The sequence below is a fragment of the Anoplopoma fimbria genome, chromosome 1, assembly GCF_027596085.1.
Source record: "Anoplopoma fimbria isolate UVic2021 breed Golden Eagle Sablefish chromosome 1, Afim_UVic_2022, whole genome shotgun sequence".
In the NCBI taxonomy this organism is placed as follows: Eukaryota; Metazoa; Chordata; class Actinopteri; order Perciformes; family Anoplopomatidae; genus Anoplopoma; species Anoplopoma fimbria.
The window spans coordinates 16,647,988-16,668,574 of record NC_072449.1 but is presented as its reverse complement, the minus strand read 5'-3'; the positions used below and the strand labels follow the sequence as shown (position 1 = coordinate 16,668,574).

Sequence of the window (20,587 nt, the reverse complement as noted above, 5' to 3'; positions counted from 1 at the left end):
TCTAAAACGTTACTTTTGTGGATCTAACATTAGCAGAGTAGCACATTATTAACTAGTTTTAGCACTTTTATGCTATGCAAGCTACTGAACGTATACACATGTTGTTTGTAACAGTGAATAGAGACCTACCAGGCTTTACAGAATCAGTGCTATTCCTTAATTCAATTGAATTCTGTCTCAATCTACAGCTGATGTGGAGGTTCACTTTTACACTGTGATCTGAAGGCTTCAGATTCTTTCTTTTTCTCTTAAACCTGTTTTTGCAACTAAATCAGTTAGACATCTTGGCTGTATTATTCAAACCCATTATGTAGATCCTTCTGTCCGCTTCTCTCTGAAATCCCTTTTTAGTTTTTCGATGTTTTAGATAATATTTATTCAGGGAGTGAAGTCAGTGACAGTGTGGGCTCTGACAACCTGACAGAGTAGCAGCAGGAGGCGGGGCTTAGCAAAGGGTTAAATTGTCTTATGTGCTTGCTTAGATTTGCCAAAACAGTGGACTGAGTGAGTTTTGGAGAAACTCTCAAGCTCTATGTTAATAAAACAGAGCATGGCAAATGACAAATGAAACATCAACTTAAAAACTGGAAAAACATGAAAAAACACAATTCATCGAAATATTTGCAAACTGCATCACCAACATTAATGAGCAGTCTGTAATAACCTTTTATACCTTCTTCCAATTATTTCTCTTGCCCTATTTTTCTTCTTTCATCGTGTCACTTTTTGTATGTGATACATCCATTTATCGTTCCACTGTCTCCTCTTTTCTTTCCTATACTTTTCACTCTGTGCTAACCGCAGATCACCCCCACATCTTCCCCATGTGAGCAGTTGTGTTTCCCCACCCTGGACCTCTTGCACTCCAGCAGCGATCTCTCCCGGCCCTCACACTCCACATCGTCCAACAGGATTTTGACGCTGCGGTCTGCCTCCCCCAGCGCAGCCCTCTTCATCACCGCCAATGCCGTGGTGAACCCAAGCTGTCGACAAACTACAGCACCTGCTTTGCTGTTGAAAAGGTCATCGCACACTGTCCCCCACTCACCACGGATAAATATCTCCACTCTACCTCGATCTGATAAACCATCGGCGCTTATCAGTCGCACCGAGCCGACCCGCAGCCTTCTTCCTCCTCTTCCTCTCTTGTGGCCGCGACCTCTTCCTCGAGGCCTCTTATATACTTGGTTAACCTCCCCGGCGCTTTCCAGCTTCTCTCCGAGACGTAGCCTGTCTTCCTGTGATTTAGGCAGGTTTGTGTTGATTGGTGTTCTCTGGGGCTTGTAGCCTGATGGCGTGGGATTCTGGCTCCAATATGGCACTCTTGGCGTGGTCAACGCTTCAGGACGCTCAGAGTATTGTGGAGAGGTCAGAGCCATCTTGGGTAGTTTAAGGGATGTTGTGGATGGAGAAGGAGGAGGTGGTGGTGGGGTCAAAGGTTGAGAAGTGGTAATAGGGGTGTACTGAAGGGGTCTCCCGTGTCTCCTGGTTGGAAGTGTGGTGATTGGGATTTGAGCAATCCTAGAGAAGGCTGCAGTCATGATGGTTGTGCGATAACCTGATGGAGAGACAGAATCACCCTCTTTATATGTAGTTTAACAACGTGCTCAAGATTTTTTTTCTTTAAAGAAATAGTTTGGCATTTTTGGAAATCCGCTTATTCGCTTTCTTGTCGAGTGTCAGATGAGAATATTGAGTCCACTGTTAATAATAAATATGAAGCTACTTCCTGCCGCTTGTTAGCTTAGGGAGTCACTGTGTCTGACCAAGAAATAGTACAGCACAGAATTCCTGTTAAACCACAACTATTTATTTTCAGCCTTTGTTTTATATAAATAAACAAATGAGATATAAAGTGTTAATTAGGGAACAGAGCCAGACCTTTTCCCATTGTTTCCAGCCTGTCTGCTGTCTTGGATGAAAATATCAATACCTCTATCTGCCGAAAGGGAAATCAATCCTCTCATCTAAACTGCAAGAAAGCCAATAAGCAAATTTCCCAATATGTCAAACATATCTTTGACTATTAAACTGGTCATTTGAGATCGGAGTATTTAACAAAGCCGCGATGTCACTAAAGCCAAGTAAATAAAAAGTTATCCTTGAAGACAGGCAAGGAAAGACATAAACACAGACACACAAAGACGAATGTCCAAACTGAAGCTGATGCAGAACCATTTATTCAAAATAAATAATGCCAACGTACCCGATTTAAATTAAAGTAATACCCAAAACATAAATAAGCACCGTTTCTCCTGCTTTAGACTCTTGTACCAGCCAAAGAATATCGTTCAAGCAGGAATTAAAGATGCAAGGCTAGCTAATTCCCCTCTACCTGACTTGTGTGAAAGGCACATGCTGTATAAACATGGAATCAGGCAGCAGACGGACAATGACCTCTGGACAGCACAGGAAAAACAAACAGTCCAATGGAATGGCAGGACGGAAAAACAACACACACATGATGATATGTTGCTATGGTGATGGACTAAGATATATTAAATACAAATATTTTGTGTCTGCTATTACACGTAATTATTTTAATGCATGCAGCTTTAAAATGCAGCTGTCTTGCTCTCGTCTACTAACAGGATATTTGATTCTCCGTCTATCTGATTCCATGTGAATGCAGCTTTATTCTCACCCGCTACCTGCGCAAAGGCAAACTTGTCTTTAATTTGCTTTTGGTCAATAAGCAGAACATAAGCAAAAGTTGAGACATTGGAACACTACAGTACAAGTTTCTAATAACTTCACCGCAATTTTATAAGTATTTAAAGAAGTGAATACTACTCATCTTAGGAAATAAAGAAAAAAATGTTTCCCCCCTTACTTTTTCAGTTATAGTGCAAAGACTGATAAGAAGCATAAGTAAAAAAAGGAAATTGGATCGGACCTATTGGGTTATCATATCCACATACAATGGTTTGTATAATACCTTACAAAAAGTATTTTCTTCTACAAATGTCTAGCAGCACAGAGAATCAGTGCACCTGCGCAAGCCCTTGCAGTGCAGAACTGCAGCAGAACTATTTGGTTAGTTTTTAGTAAAAGATTGGTGTTTAGGATTAACAATGATGTTTCAAGCAAAATTACTGTTTGTAACGTAACTGACCCAGTTGGTGTTAGTTAAGTGCGTAAATAACATAACAAAGGTAAGGTTAAATATGTAAACTTTGAATACAGATTTCACATGGGACATGAACAGCGGTATCTAACCACCCTGACAATCCATCACATGAACTTTGTCACTCTTTATACTATATCTGACTTTCTAGGCGGCAACCCTGATTGGGTGCATATTAATTTATGGACTCTCGGGAGTGATAAATATAAGTATTAGTAATAAAAAAAAGTGCCATAAACAAAACAAGAACACAAAATAATTTAAAATAAATATGTTACCGTCTCATTTATCAAATAGGCCATCCTGACCCATTTATTCTCCTTTATCTCCTTGCTTTTAAGCATCTGTTTAAACATCTTTTTCTATTTTCCCCATGCAGGAAAATACCTTCGAGCTTTAGGTAGCTCATCTCGAACATACAAGCTGTGATTTTGGTAGTTTTCACTATTCATGTTCTTGCATATGCAGTAGAACTATTAAGGGACTTTGAACTGGTATGCAGACCAAATACTGGTTTTAAAAAGAGATAAATCCATATTTACAGTTAACCAACTTTGACTTAGCTGCCAGACTATTTATATTCATATTTTATTTATATATAACTTGTAGCTGACATGTTCAGCAACCCCTTCAGCAATTCTTTGCAACTGTAATTTATGTTTTGTAATATTAAAGTGGTTTGATTTTATCAAAGAAAATGATTCTATTAATCTTCAAAGGAAAATAAATTGCAGAGAATGCAGCTAATTTAGCCATTAGCATGTTAGAATGTAAAGCAAAAACAGAGCGCAAAGGAAGAAACCCCCTGGTTTAATGCTGGTTGCTTCTCCCTGCAACAAGGTGTGCACTGGTCTACTGGTGGGTTTAACGTTAGAACTAACAGTTGACTTAGTAGTTGTGTAAATAGTGGATCTAGTAGTTGAATAATCAGTGGAGCTGGCTTGGTATACAGGTGCACCAGTAGGCCTACCAGTGGGTGAGGTTGTGGCGGGGGTTGTTGCCATGGTCATCTGCACAGTTGTTGGTATGGTTGTTGGTTTTATTGTTGTTGCTGAGGTTGTTTTTATTGTTGTAGTTGCTTTTAAGGTTGGTGCTGTTGGTGGTGGTGAAGTTTTTCTCGTTGTTTTTCTTGTTGTCTGTAATGTTGTTTTTCTTGTTGTTGTTGCCGTTGTTGGTGGTAGTGGTGTTTTTCTTGAAGTTTTTCTTGTTGGCAATGGTGGTTTTATTATTATTATTGGTGTTTTTCTTCTTGGTGGTGCTTTTGTTGTTGTTTTTCTTGTGGTTGTCGTGGGTACAGGTGTGGTGGTTGGTTTCTTGTTGATTACGAACTCTGCAAACAAGAAAGATTTTTTTATGAAAAAACCTATACAGACTACATATGTCAATATTTAGCAAGTACATGTTGCACATTGACACAATTATGAGAATAATAGACATTATTATATGTTTAGCATTCAACAGATAAAGCTCTGACGAGGTTTTGGTAGAGTGCATGTGGCTAAGAGTCTAATGTTATTATAAAGAAGAACAACAAAAGAAAAATGAGAGAACAATCTGAGAAACCAAAAGTGTAAAAGATGGGAACCAGAATGTTTAAATGCAAGAAACATTATTTTAAGATTTCCTCACCTTCTTTGGGGTAGAAGTGAATCAGTTTTCCCTTTATCTTAATAGGTGAAGGCTTGATGCTGCATTTTCCTGGTGCTGCTCGCCTGTGGGGTCAGGAGAATTATTATTTTTTAAATAATAATGCTTTTTTTAAGTACTTTTAAAGTTATACTGCCGTATTATAAGATCAGCTATTCTACTTTAACTAGAGCTAGACTGGTAAATTGGTGGGTATTAGCTTATTGCTGACACATATGTGTCAATGTTTATCCCAGTTGCGAAGCTACAAGAAAGATCAGCATAAAAAAACAAAGATTTATTTGTGGTAATTTAGAAAGCACTACCAAAAGAGAGCAACACATTTTTCAAAGTTAAAAGGTCCTGCTCACTTCAAGTCTTGGTCACAGTTCTTTAATAACCAAATTTAAGAAGCTTGGACAAACACAGCTGGCAAGAAAAATGAGACAAACAAAATAGTGTATTTGTTGCTGCAGTGATGTTTTGTAATAGTTAAGTACCTGGAAGGGTCCACTATTTTATAGACGACTCCTGCTCTAGCTGTGGCACTCGGGGCTCCGGTGGCTAAGAAATACAGTTCCCCTGGAAAAAAAAGAAGTTAGAGAGTGAGGCAGATCGAGACAGAAGGAGATTAAAAGACAAAGAGAAAGACACGGCAAGAAAGAAAGAGAGGGAACACCACGGAGAAAGGAAGGAGGGACGGGGATATTTTTCAAATAGTGTGGACGAGAGAAAAAGTGAGAAAGAGGGAGAAAATGTCAAAACAGAGGATGTAGAAAGCGAAGAAAGAGGAAAGAAGTCACATGAGAGACTCAAGTTACGGTAAAAACGGGGGATGGTGTCTTAACAGTAAAGCAATTTGGACTTTGCTTGAACTCTTCAATTTAAATTTCCTCCGAGGCACTTTCAGAGGGAGGGAAGAGAATAATTTAGAGCAGCAGCATGTGACCTTATTAATGTTTACTTTAAGTTAAACGATATATGTGTAGGTTACAACGACTGTTTGTTTGCATGTTGTAAGTTTCTCACCAGCTTCATCCTCAGCAAAAGAGATGATGTATTTATAGTAACTGTTGATGAGTTTGGGGAATCTGCAGGTCTGGTCTTTTCCCATGCAGATCTCATTGTACTGCCATTCACCTGAAGTGACATTCTCCTTCAGAGACATCAGACGCCTAAACAGAAACAATGGCACACAAATAGCACAATAAAAGAGCAGCTTATTGTAAATGTTTGGCGTTCTCCAGCCACACTTACTATAATTCTTAATGTTGCAGTGGCTACTCTAAAAATGTACAAAAAGGTTCGGCTAGAAATTCACAACCAAAGGACAAAGATAGATCTGTGCATTTTTTTAATAGGTTATAGTATTTTAATGATGTTACAATTACCACTAGCACACATTGGACCCTGTCTTTCTGCAGCTATTGGCGAGCATTTGTCTGTAGTTTGAAGTTTGGAACAACAACTCAGAATCACTAACCCGCTCATGAAATCCCCAAAGATGTAGATTCCATTGAGGTTGGGCATCTGACAGCCTCTGTAGATGTATCCTCCTGTCACTGATTTGCCCAACTTGTGGGGGTAAGCAAAGATAGGCAAGATGTCATCTAGACATAGACACAGAACAACACATCAGTTTATCGCCATAACAACTATAGAGACATAGTGCACATTGAAAATGACGGAGAGTCACTCAAGCCCATAAACTTAAATAAATTGAATTTAGCTAAAATGAGCCTTCACAGCCTTTAACAGTAACAATACATTTATTGTAAAAAAAATATATCTTTCTCAGAAGGCTAGTGTCAATTGTATAAAGTGAAAGTAAAAAAAAGTGAGTGACAGCAGCGTAGAAAGTGTCCTCACCTAGCGAGGAGTTTTGACAGAGTTTGCGATCGTAGCAGCTGAAGCCTTCTTTGGCCCGCCATCCATAGTTGCCTCCTTTAAACATGAATTGACAAAGTTAGAGCAATTCTAAGGTAAATAACTATTCTACCATTCTATCTAAATTTAATTGCTTCACAATGCAGTAAATATACTCTGAAATAAGTTCTAGACTCACAGAACTCTGTTTGGCTGTGATTAGATGTTGATTTCAGGCCCCTTTTGGATTTATACATAATCAGATCCCAATAACCTTAGTTGTGAATGAGAAGACTGAGATTAAAGTATAATTTCTGATTCACTGTCCATGTTGTCTGAGAGAACAGTTTCATATTGACATGAGAAAGAATAGATAATGGCAGCCATCTCATGTAAAAGTGATCCACTTCTTGAGGAGATGTGAAAATAATCATTTAAATAAAGGCAAATCTCTCTCTACAGCAAAATGTTGCTTCAAACTACAATCATCACACCTTTAACAATGAGGTCCACCTCTTCATATTTGTTCTGGCCTACGTCACCACAAAACATCCTGCCTCCGCCTTGGCCGGTAATGGGGTCACCTCGGTCAATGGAGCAACGCCACATGTTTCGAACTCCATAGGCATAAATCTCTGCAGTGAAAGAAGAAAAGACATTTACACGTTGACACAAATAACATACATCCTTTGTGCACACAGAAACCAAAGTTATATATTTCTGTATTGAAAGATGATTTTGCATCTATCGTAGCCTTAAGACATGTTTTTTTATTGTATTAAAAAATGAAAGTGTTAACTGAGTTTTACTCAGTAAGAGGAGACCCACTGAAGTTACTCATTATTTGTGCTCAAAGTTATTCGAGATTTTGTCGGCCCCTAAATTGAAACTTTTTTATAACCAGTTAAAAGTTCCTGAAAGTTACTTTAATGTTTAAAATTATGACAATCATCTTAAATGTTCATTTCATCTTAAAAGTGATAAGGTATAATTGCATTAACCTAGAGGTAAAGAAGAGTTTAAAGGATTTACCAGGTCGAGCCTCCTTCTCCCCCAAGAATGGGTTGTCTGAGGGGATGCTATACGGGTCGCCATCGTCATTGTTGTCAACATCAACACGCAGCACCTTGCCAAGGAGTGTTGACCTATTAACACAGAGAGCAGATGACAGAGGCAGAAGGAGTCAGAGAGGCTCCAAGACTGAGGTGACTGCTCTTTAAGGGGGATACAAAAAGAAGTTGACCTGAAACTTTTGTTTATTTTTCTTTCCAGCATATGGTTCACCTTTGACCTTATGCTGTCCCATCTTTTTAGTTTCATTTATCTTTATCTTTTCTTTTTTCCTTAAACCCTTGTCTTCCTGTCCATCCAACCACCTGTCTTTGGTTAGTGTCCCTCACATCTCCCTGTCCATCCATCTGAGCTAAATCTCTAAGTGTGTCCTTTTTCTCTTTCCTTACTATCCCTTTCTCCATCTTTCTTTTTCTCTCCTCCCTTCTCATTTACTTTGCACCTTTCTCCACCCTATGCCCAGGTCGCTCTCTCATTATAGCCCTGTTCCACTCATTCTAAGCCCTCCTTCCTCTCTCTCTCTCTCTCTCTCTCTCTCTCTCTCTCTCTCTCCCCTCTCTTCCCTTCACATACCAGTGTGTTGCGGTGCAATGTGTAGAGTCAATATTAGACTTGGCAGGCTGTATTCTCCCTAAATCCCAGAACAGTTAATAGAAACTGTCAACAAAACGCCTCAGAAACAGCTAAGCGGCTAAACTCTGACTGTCTGGAGAAAAACTGTCAGTGCCTCAAATAAACCTTGCTTAATGTTTCGTAAACTATGTCATTAACTTGCTTCTGATAAAAATCATGGTTGTTGAGATAAACAACACAAATTTAGCTTTAGCCTCTCTATAAACTTAAAAGATAAGAAGGCTATTTCTATTTTTGTCATGAACCTGCAACTTTCATTTAACTGTTTAAAATGATAATGTTGTCCGAGTATTTGTCAGTTCAAGAGTTTACAGTGTAACTACTATGCATGACATTCTTGGAGTATTGTCCGATGTGAATGCTGCAAATGAGCAGTTATATTTGCCCTTCCTACCTTGTTGTCCTTCGGCTGTAATTAACATTTAAGCCACTGAGAGTTGATCAAATGAAAATAAAGAATGACAGTTTTAGCTCGGAGCCGAATGAAGGGCAAACCTTCACTACAGGAAAAAAAACACACACATAATAGCTTCCACATATACACGTCCACATACGTGAAAATACAGACACAAACACACATTGCCTCAAGATACGGCTAGACTATCTATCAAATTAATCAGATTAATTGTACTGCAAAGGTTATGTTGTTTGAGAGGAGAGTAATGTTTACCAACACAGTAAAAGACACATCATATCCTGCAGTCCCTTTAATGAAAGCCCCTTTTATAAACTCTCTGTGCACTGCTCTCGGCATAAACACACCATCCCACAACTCCCATTGCAATCTGTGGACTGCCATCAGATGCTGATGTGGTTAATTCTTTTTTTATTTTACATCACCTAAAGTCTTAAAAGAACAATGGACATACAATATGAAGTGATATATTCAGTCCACCATTACTTAAAATATGCAGTCTATCAAAGTATCCTGCTATCCCTCCTAATTCTTTCCCACTGCTCCTGTGGTAATTCTTGGTCAAGGGCATAAATATTGACAGTGCAGCCAATGTGGTTGACTGGGACCTGGGATGTGCGAGGGCCCTTATAGGGGCCTTTAACGATATAATGAGCAGAAAACAGGCCCTTGCATTCTCTCGCATTGTTGCGTAGGAAATATTCCTGTTTTTAAAGAACAATTCAGGCCTAGTCAAAAATGGTGCCATTTCTTAAATAAGCACTCAAAAAGGCAAACCTATCTCCATCATATTTTTTTTTTGTAAAGACAGTGGCAATCTATAACAAAATGATATGCTTAGTCAATATAAAATATACAAATATTTAATTATTTTCCTGGTATTTTTTTCATAAACAGATATGCAATAATTATTGCTTGGTTTATATTGATGTTGTCAATTCTCTATTTGATCATGTGACAACATGTATAGTAGCTCGTCCTAAAAGCTTTCCCTTTGACCTGTCTACTCTCCCCAATACCATCGCCTACGTAACTCATTCAACTGTATATACAACACTTTGTTAGTAAAATATATAAATGCATAATGGTGTGTGTATGTGTGTGTGTGTGCACGATTCATAACAAGTAACTAGCGTGCAATAGGGGCTGTCTAATTAGCATTCCCTGGCGCCCATTGTAACTATTTTACTCATAACTGTCATAAATCAAGGATACTGTTTTATATAATTTGTGTGCACAAATGACTCATTTGTACCGTATAATTGTCATTATGTGAGCAGGTTCCCAGCCCAGCAAGATCCTCAGTTTACGGGAATTTTTATGAGTGGAAGATAACCTGTTTTCAAAAAGTTATAATTTATAGTCGCAACAGAGTAACTTGAGAGTCCATAATTTCAAACCTTTTCATTAAATTTAACTGGAATTTAATTAACGGGAACTGCTTTTTGGCAGAACTGGCTGGTTCTAAACAGACTAACTAGGTATTTTTTAATAAATGTTTATGTAGCCAACATCTCAACAACGTCAAGGTGTGTGCCAACAATTTACATGATGATCATCTTTATCATTTCAAATTTAACAACCTCAGAGCAATAAAAATTATGAAGATTTATGTTACATTCTTATACTATTGCTGTAACCTTATAAATATGTTTTTTTACATCAACAGTGTGATACTGGAGGAATTTGATGTGAGGTACTAGTCAACATAATCAAGCACCTTCATTTGTTAAATTGTACTTACTTGTTCTGTGAGTTGCCAAACTTTCCAAATGGGTCCCCAGCTCGGCCACCATCACCAATGAAGATGTACAAGTACCCATCATGGCCAAATAGAAGCTGTCCTCCATTGTGATTGGATGCAGGCTCTACCACCTCAAGAATGGTCCTAAACCAAGAAGTACCAGAACTTAAAGATATTCTATTTCATCTGAACGTCTATCAACATAGATCTTAACTAGAATTACCACCTTGCAATTGTTTGCCATCACCAACTACCAAGTTGTAAAGTAGAGTTATTTTCCTTCCTCCATATGAATGAGCCTGAAAACGAGGCTGGAGGGCTGGGAGGTGGGTTTAAAGGAACAAGCACTTACTCTATGGGCCCCATAATGCGTAAAATCGACAGAAGTTTCAGGTTATTTCAGATGAATTCTGTACTCAAAATTCTAACTTTTTTTGATTCAGACACCAATGAGCAACCCTCATAAGAATGAACGGGGCACCGCCTCTTAAGCCGTATCCAGTACTCTTTATACATTCATGCAGAGGCATACAAATCTCTGTCTCTTTGTTTTCAACTTGTGTTTCTCTGACTCTGAACTTCTCTCCTCACCTCTCAGAGGAGTGGTCCAGTTGGTTGTCATCATGTAACAGCAGCATGAACTCGCTGACACGTATTCTCTCCTCCTTCTTGACAGACACAGAGTAGTACACATAGGCTTTTCTGACCGTGGTGATCCTGTGCACAGAAAAGAAGCAGATGAACACTTCACACATAGGCAAAGTGACCTTTTCCATTGAAAATCATGCAAATAATTTATTTTAATGTTCTACATAATCATTAAAGTGTGAACCTTGGGTGTAGGGCTATGCAGAGGAACCCCCTCTCGTCTCCAGACCACGGCGATGTGAGGACGGCACGGGTGAGGTTGAGGAAAGGACGGTCGATCCTGGAGCCGTTGGCCAGGTAGACCCATACATAACCCAGCTGCTCCGCCACAAAGAATCGATGAGTCCCGTCATTTGCGTGGATCATGGCCACTGGGTTACGGAGCCCGTTGGCCACCTCCTGCAAGCACAGCTCCAGACATCCTGTGGGATCCTCACGTACGGAGCCCAGGTTTGCATTTAACTCTGGGGACAGAAAAGAGGATACAGGAGATGAGAGGGGAATATCCCATTAATGGATTATTATAAGCACACAAAAACAGAGAATGGGTTGAGGAGTTGTATTCAAGAGTAAGTGTGTCTAAGACTCAGTTAGTACAGCTTCCTTTCTCTAGGTTTTATCAAGGTTAGCATCAGCAAATACAACCTCCTACCGCCAGAATCTGGACCAATACTGTTTTCTCCACCTTGGACTTTCAATTGATATACATTTCATAATCAAATGTTTTAATTATGCTTCTGTTTTTGACATATGTCTTAAAAATCATATTTTTTCCATAATGCCAACCTTATGTTCAGGCTAGCAAGGAGTGGCAATGTCTGCTCATAAATCATAATTAGACTGTCTTGTTAACGCAAGTTCAGGTTCTTGCCATTGACAATTAAGTCATTAACTTTTTGCAGTCTAAGACAACCTGTTTGTTCATGTTGGCTGTTTACGTAAGCAGAAGTAATGATATATGTTTATCTCAATGGGTGTCCATGCCAGCTGCTGAATATAAACATCTGTCCCACATCTATTCACCTTACCTGAATTTGACAATACATTAGGATAGCAGTACTGTTTGTCCTTCAGCTCCAGAAAATTGCAGAACTTTCTGCGATCTTCTTCTATCGATGCAGTCAGGTTTGCAAACTGCAGCGGGTTCTCCGAGTCCTCCAAGAGGAGGCTGAGCGTGTATCGACACTGCTGCCAGTAGTTGGAGCAGTAATCACCACACAGTCCAGGCAGCATGCGCATGGGTGTGTTAGCATCTTCAGCATCGTACAGGTGGGCGGCGTATGGAGAACACTCCTGCAAAAGGAAAGATGATTTAACAACTAAAAATGAGAACATTCTCTCAGGATTAAAGTAACAAAGAAGCCATCAATGCACCCGTTTTTGATTGAATCTGACACTGTTTGGATGGATATTTCTAGTTCCACGTAAATCTCCATCAGTGTTTATACTTATTAAGCCTTCTTTAAGCAGATTTGTTTACCTCAGAGGTTATATTAAGGACATGTATGCATCACATGAATACAGGATGGGTGCACTTATTCCACCGCAGCTCCTCACCGCCTCACTATGACTGGTCGGGCCCGGGTTATATAAGGGCAGTCTGAGAGGGCAGCCTGGTATAAATGGATCCCAGGAAGGTCCAGTCAGTTATTAAGTCACAACCACACTGTCCACACCCAAAATGCTGAGCTGCAAGCACAGCGAGGCACAACAACCAAACCATCATGTGGTTGACTGGTGCTCTTTCACTCAGTGCCAGATCATCTTAACCGATCATCACCATGAAAACGAGAACCAAGGCACAAAAAGCAACACATTCCTCGTGAAAGCACACAGATATGAATAACCGACTGACCATCTAGGTCATCCGATCCAAGACTTCCGATTAAGTGCAGTACCTGTCATGTTTTGTGTGCCTACTGCCCAGAGATCAGTTCACTTTTCCTAAAATCATTTTGGCATTTAGGGAAAAATAAGTAACTGGATGGAAAAAGTTTAAATAATTCAGCACACATCAGAAGAACTTAGGGGGACTCTTATTAACAGTCCTCATAGCACATGTATGCCTCAAAAGCAAATGTGTTGTTGTCTCTTATTTACCAAAAGATGGAAAGTAAAGTTTCTGTTGCTTTGTTTCAGAGTCGCTTAGCCTGTAGTTTCTACAAAAGATAATTACTGCTGTTGTTCAAAACAACTTTCTAAGAGGTGGATTTAGTCTCCAAAGCACTTTGAAGATAATGTAACTGTGGTGGACAAAAGTTGTATTTTCTTCATCTGTATTTCTTGTCACAACAAGTGACAAGTGTTAATAATCTTTTTTCAATAGTTTTCTAATAATCTGCCGTAAATATAACAAAGATGTCACTGAGAAAACTGGAAAACATTCACAAACACACAGCAGCCACAGAAAGTGAACAAATGAAAACTAAAATGCACACAAACAAGAAAAGAACTCTATGTGTACACCTACAAAGACAAACTCTACGCGTGCTTGTACCTGGATCTACTGCTTATAAATAATTACCACTTTTATTTCTTTGTGCTTGTCACGCTCAAACATCCCCATTAACCATGACACATTATTAAATATTAATATAATTGAGGGACGGAATAGGAAAAAAGTTAGTGGCTCTGAGTGTGTATGTGCTTTAAGTTTATTATACATTTCTGTTTGACATGTTGCTCTGTTTATCTGTTTCTCTTTTATTACTATGGAGGCAGTTACATGTTAAGACAATATTTCATGTATAATATCATGACTGCAGCATTTAAGTCCAAGACAAATTTCCTTTGCAGTCAATAAAGTATATCATATTATTCCATTTTTTTGATTATTCCTATTTGGATTTCATCAACTCTGCTGATTGCAAATCCAAATAGCTAAATTTCTGTTTACAGACCTATTGATTTCCTGAAATGTTATTGTGCAAGTGATTATTAATAATGACCCTATAATGAATGTAATATCATTTAAATAATTTCTTCATGATAACATACTGTTTGACGGATACAATTTCTCCTAATTTTGGTCCACCCCTGAGGTTTGATCTTCCCAAATCATCCCAGCAAAACATTGTTAAGAGAGTAACCACAGGACTCTGGTGTGTGTGGGCTCCTTGAAATAATGAATTGAACATATTTTTGATGTGGCATTGTTTAATCCCTTTGGTTTAGCATTTATGTTTCTGCTTGTGTTTAACTTTGTACTCAAGCAACTTCAGCTGCTGTTTCACCTCAATTGAACCCCTAAAAAAAAGATATAAATAAATCATTATTGACCAAAAAAAGAGACTAAGAGAAGCAAACTGTAACAGAGAATCTTTGTTAAATGACATGAAAGTACATTGCTGGGCCGAGATCAGAGTATTCCTGGTATAAAAAGCTTTGCAGGGCAAAACAAAAGCTGTCTTCAGTCTGAGCTGCTGATTCTGTTAATGAAAGCAGTTTCTGGGGCAAATTGGGATGTGGAGCAGATGGAAGCTTGATTTACTGACTGAATTCATAGCTTCCTACACTTTGATTTATCTTCTTTATCATAGAGTAGGACACTGTATGGTAAAGAAGCAAGAGTCATGCAAATGTTTAACATAAAGTTGTCTGATAGTATTTATATTAAGGAAAATGTGAGATGTATAAAGATAAGAGGTACACTTTAGAGTACTTAAAGTCGGCCCTGGTCTATGGCTACATTGGGTCACAGTGTTTCTCCTGTTTGACCTACTGAAATTGAAAAAAACAGCCATTGTTCTGAGACACTCTTATTTTGGCTTCTAGTATCATAGGGTAGGATAAATGCATGTGAGTACTAACAGCTGTTCCCTAACAATGCAGCCACTTCAAACTACTATAATTTGTGTTTACGTGTATAGTTCAGAATAAACTGAAATTCAAATTTGAGCAGCAAATAAGCCTTTTTTTTTCACTCAGTCTTCCTGACTCCCCATACTGAAATGAAAGGTCCACGTGGTGGTGTTTTATTTAATTTAAGAGAGAGAAGACAGATGGCTGGTAAATGTTTGAACCCAGACCTTGAATGGACCCACATGGTGAGAGGGGGAAAAGAAAAAAAGAGATGAAGAGACAAATGAAAAGAGAAGTAACTGATCCTCAGCTTTCCTAATAAACTAGCCCGACCCAACTGAAGTCTGTAACTGGATTTGAATGTTTAGATGCCTCAGTTGAGAAGGAAAAGTAAAAAAGAAATAGATTGTCGGATGCCGCTTGTTTGAGATTTGTTTTTGTATGGTGCTTTCCCTTCCTGTTTGAAAACTTGAACATCTGCAATGTTCTGCTGCTGTCAAAGCGAGCTACACCGCCCAAGAGAACAGCCTAAAACTTTTAGACACACTGCAAAAGTACTTATTAAAAATGCAACAAGGAAAACAATTCATTCAGTGTTCTGTTGTTCTTTAAAGTGCTCACTAAATGTCTTCAAGGGGCCTCAGGTTTTGATGATTTATTTAAGTTTACTCCTATGAAAAATACAGTTAGAAGACACACACATACGCACATTCAAATACGTTATTCTAATATTGTCAAACTATACAATTTCACTTTTAAACTTTTCTCTGCCTGTTTTTCTGTGTCATCTATGCCTCACTCTATCTTTATCTACCTCCACTGCTTTTATCTCTGCCTCTCTTTATTGCTTTCCCTCCTTCTCCCTCTCTGACCCTCTCTTGCAGGAACTTGATATATCCTGTACCCCTGGCCAGAGGAGGAAATGGTTGTTTGTTTGGTCAGTTAAGCTCTGGGATGATGACAATCTCCCTCTTGTCTCCCCGACACACACACACACACACTCACACACACACACACACACACACACAGACTCATTTTCCCTTCTATCTGTCTATCTGTCCCCCTGTATCTCTGTCTCATTCCATTTCTTTATCTGTATGTCTGTCCGTCTCTTCACTGTCTCATTGAGATCTGTGCCAGGAAGCTCCTGCAGTGTAGCTGGAACAGAGGGCCTCAGTGTGGTGGGTTTACCCAGGATAAGTACCTTGGCAGTGGGGTCATTTGACCACCTCCGGACCATCTTTTAACTCAAACTACAAAAAATGGGTCTGATTTGGGCTCCAAAGAACATTTTTGAAAATCTAAACAAAGCCTTTATTAAAACATAAATAATCCCAGTTCAAAGAAAGAGCACCCACACAGCTCAGTGCGTTATTTGGCTTTATAAGTCATATAAAAAAAAACTAATAAAAAAAACAAAACTGTATGCCTGCAAAATTAGAGTTTAGGAGCTTGTTACTAAAAGTAGATCTGCCTTTAATGTCGTAAGGAACCCCTTGCTCAGCATTATATATTTGCATTGTTCTGGACTTAGGCTGTATCTTATTCAAACTAGACTGGTGGGAATCGTACGTGAGCTGCAGTGCTGTCGTTACGCACAGTCTGCATTGCAGGCTATAATTATCACAATGATAGAAACCTATATGTCACTTTCTCAACATAGCGTATGATGTAATAAACTGCCAGGAAGACTTGCAGTCTCTTTTTTTACCATTGTTTTGGCATGGATATCATAGATGAAAGTGTTATAAATGTGTCGGCCCACAGCCTGTTGGTTTTGGCTTCTGCAGAATAAAGATTTTATCTGAGGTATATGGGCCAGGGCAAATTTGCTCTGCATCTATTATTCAATTTGCACACACCATCTGCACAAAGTTAGTGTCTGCAAAGTCAGCACCTTATTATGCAATTAGTATGTGGGACTGGCTTCAAGGCTCTATCTGCCAGTAAAGGAGAGGTGGGTCTGTCTAAGATTAGCGAGCTCAGAAAATAAATGATAATTCTGTGGAAATACTGATTAAATAAAAAGAAACATTCCCAAATCTTAACAAAGACCACAATCCCACTCAGAGGAAGTTGCAACATGGTGATTCTACTGCATCACTGATATAATGATCACAGTAACATTAAACTCAAGAACGTTTAGTTTGGCAAATGCAGTATGAATGATTGCTTTTAAAAGGAATGCAAGCACTGTAAATGTTAGATGTTTTTTTGTTTAGTTGTGCTAAGAAACTGTAACTTTTTAAAACTAATTCAGAGTACTGAATATGCTTTATAGTAGAAGTCAAAAACATTAAATCCTTCCAGAGCTTCTGCTCACGTAGTTAAACCTATAACATGTAATTTGTGGGATTTTCAAAAAGTAAAGTAAATGTGTTGTTAAATTGTGCTGTCATTCTGCTCCTGGGTCTGGAGTTTAGCTAATTTATGCCTATGTCTGCCTCTCGTGTGAGAGAAAATACTAAAAAAGGTTTTCTGGGAATCGTGAAGGGATGAAGCATACATAGTAGCACTTTGTGGATTTACTAAATACATTGCCCTTAGGAGAAACTGTAAGCCGATGAGTTCTTTCAGGTTGTTGTTTGACAATATCAAGTCAATTATTTTGTGCAGTGTGACATTTTCTTATCGCATAGCTGGCAGTGTGTTTTGGCTCAAAGGATTTCCTCTTCTTTTAGTTGTAATGTTGAAATCAAATGCTTAGTTTATGTTCTTTATTCAAAATCAGAGTTGAAAAGGTTGCTTTATTGCACTGTATTATTTTACTTTTTTAAGTTCACAGAGCGATTTCAAGCAAACCCATTGGAATGAACAATAGTTAAGACTGCGGTTAAGCTCTCCAAGCACGAGTAAGTGTTGGCTTACAGATGTCAACCTCTCCATGTAGCCATTAAACCACACATTGAGTTGGTACATCGTTGAGATCGTATTCTTACTGACGAAGCACACCACAGTTTCCTGTGGAGTGTGTTTCCAGATGGGATTTGTGTGGTTATTTGCTTCCCACTGAAATGTAAATTGCATCATTGTAAACCTAAACATTTTAAATAAAGTGCTTATTCTTCGAGACATTGTGGGGTAGTACCCTGGGCAAAACCCGGTTTTACAAGTTTGGAGTGCAAACATCCACAGTCAGTCAAATCTACCCACCTTGAATAAGAGTCATATTTAAATTCCCAAATTGTGGGACTGTATAGTCACTGCACATGGCTACACCAACACATAGTAGAAAAGATTAATGTGGATTCCACTGTGAAAATGACTTTAGTCACAGGTGTATGTTTCCAGTACAAATGCATGATTCAGTCATATACACAAATGCAATAAATAACAAATATTATCCCTCCCTTGAACATCTGGATGCCCAGGAAGAGGAAAGTGTGGAAACATAATCACATATAATGATTATTATTGGAATAATTGAATGTTTCCCTTACCTGGCAGAGGATGTTGCGTATGTACTGGGCACAGGTCATATAACCTGAATGGTCAAAGTTGTCCATGATGGTGTAGAACTTGACTGATATCTCCTCATCTTTTTCCAGATCACAGCATCCAAACTTGGAATACTCCTTACAGAAAGCCAGTGGCTGCCGGGGCTCAAACGGAGGCTTGTAGTCCAAACACTGGGGGTGACAGCACCCCCGCCAGGCCTGGAATAGCAGCAGCAGGACGAGGAGAAGGAGGTGAGGGTCCTGCAAACTACAGGTCTGTCCGGTCATGATGTGAAGATGTTGTCTGTTAGTTCAGGATAGTTTGACTCAAAGCAATATGTGTCAATGCAAATGTGACATCTCCAACATCAGGTATGAGACTCAAAGTTAGCTTTGCTGAAAGAGTTTGTAGTATTGGTTGTCTTCATTTTTTGTCTGGCATGGTCTCTGTAGTTTCAGGCAACCGTGTGTGTGTGTGTGTGTGTGTGTGTGTGTGTGTGTGTGTGTGTGTGTGTGTGTGTAGAAGTGTGAATGTGTGTATCAAACACACTGACCCAGCATCACACCTGCCTGCAAGTTGGCCAGAGAGAGGCAAAGCGCTCAAACCCCAGACATCAGGGTTTTTTTGGCAAGCTGCACTCGTGATGTGTTTAAATAAGGTTAAGTAAGGTCCAGCAGGTCCAGTGAATTCTTTTGATGATGAGTAGATCTGCAGTGCAGCTGTCCGGGTTGGTGTGTGGAAGTTGACAGAATGAATTACCCAAAGTCCTGTTGACGTGGAGAGATTCAGTCTTTGTTACTGTAGTAGTATCGGCAAAAATACCTGTGCATCACAACACGATTTCTTGAAACAGTGATCAAATCTTCCAGTTACTGAAACTTAATGTCCATCACATGGTCATTTCTAAAAAGTTGTTTTTATGGATGCTCAGAAAAAAAAAGCAGTCACATTGCTTAGAAGTAATCCAGCAGGGAAAAACACTCTTGTCCCTTCAGCTGAAGTTTCTGCAAAAATATTTACTTCCAGCTTGAAGTCACTTGTTTGCTCTGGACATGTGCTCACTTGCTGCAGCAGACATGAGCCTCACACATACAGACAGCAGGAGAGACTGGCAGAGAGGGCTTCTTTCATTCAGACACAGAGCCACGCTGCAGAAACTTAGCTTAAATCCCTCCCTCCTCGCTTCTCTCCTCCTCCTCTTTTCATTTGCTCTTTCATTTCTCCTACAGAGACGCGAGCATTCCTTCCCATAGCATGTGGTCTATATTGCCCTGAAGTTGCAACTTTCCACCTCTCCTCCCTCCCAGCTTTCCCCCTCAGCATTCCCAGACCTCCTCTCTGTGTCTCTACCGTTTCCAGACAGACTCGCTGGTGTGTGTCTTTGTTTGTGTGTGTGTGTGTGTGTGTGTGTGTGTGTGTGTGTGTGTGTGTGTGTGTGTGTGTGTGTGTGTGTGTGTGTGTGTGTGTGTGTGTGTGTGTGTGTGTGTGTGTGTGAGTGGTCAGATGAATCAGGACGTGAGCTAGAAGCAGAGACCAATGGATTCTCCAGGCACAAATATAAATCTTATGTTGAAGAACAAAGCTGGCCAACATTTGCATCTTATTGGATTAATTCAAGTTCTTGTAGCTGCATTAAATTCCTGCTGAACCAGCACAGACACCAGTCTAACAAATAGTGCCAAAAACACTGATGTACTGTTTCAAATGGTTGTGCTCTACTCTGTGCCAAATTTGAATATTTTCATTTTCTCTAATGAGGCTATAATCATTATTTTTTTTATTAACACTGGGGAAAATCAAAATGGAACATATGGAATTTGCTCTGTTTTTTTGAAACATTACAGTCACAAGACTGCATGTTAACCATCTTAAATATGAAGTAGAAACTTACATTAAAAAAACAAATATACTGTATGTTTAAAAATGAAAAGAGCTTACAGTGTTTAAAATGAAGAGGAGTAAGTGTGCAAATACAGTATAAAGAATATAACATGTGCAATAAATATATGCTTGTTACATGACTTGCTGATTTTTGACGCCTTCAACATGGTCAAATTTAAAAAGCACAGGCAACTAATGTAACAGTTCCATTTTCAATATACTGTGTAGGTTTTCAAATGGCCATTAAGTTCTCCAGTTTATTCTATGTGTTTTTTATGCTCATTTGTGTGCTCATTTTGACTGTGGAGGCAGCTTCTTGGATAATATCCAGTTTCTG

At 39.0% G+C, this 20,587-nt stretch overlaps 1 protein-coding gene across 1 annotated transcript; it reads right to left on the bottom strand.

Moving 5' to 3' along the window:
• Positions 1-794: 794 nt before the first annotated feature.
• On the bottom strand, positions 795-18,656 carry si:ch211-136a13.1 (HHIP-like protein 1). The gene is made up of 14 exons (XM_054602226.1): positions 18,372-18,656; positions 12,159-12,423; positions 11,315-11,594; positions 11,074-11,199; positions 10,483-10,626; positions 7,652-7,764; positions 7,114-7,254; positions 6,623-6,697; positions 6,237-6,363; positions 5,783-5,928; positions 5,254-5,335; positions 4,757-4,839; positions 4,098-4,457; positions 795-1,558 (listed from the first exon to the last, which is right to left on the bottom strand). The coding sequence occupies exons 1-14, from the start codon at positions 18,654-18,656 to the stop codon at positions 795-797; spliced, it is 2,991 nt and encodes a 996-aa protein (XP_054458201.1).
• Positions 18,657-20,587: the final 1,931 nt, after the last annotated feature.

What these genes read in the sequence shown, in the direction of transcription:
- si:ch211-136a13.1 (XM_054602226.1), bottom strand. Translation starts at nt 18,656, where the DNA reads ATGACCGGACAGACCTGTAGTTTGCAGGACCCTCACCTCCTTCTCCTC. An exon ending in TAATGTATTGTCAAATTCAG is followed by an intron (nt 11,595 to 12,158) that starts GTAAGGTGAATA and finishes TTCTGTCCCCAG; the next exon opens with AGTTAAATGCAAACCTGGGC. An exon ending in TTTGGCAACTCACAGAACAA is followed by an intron (nt 7,765 to 10,482) that starts GTAAGTACAATT and finishes CTGTGTTAATAG; the next exon opens with GTCAACACTCCTTGGCAAGG.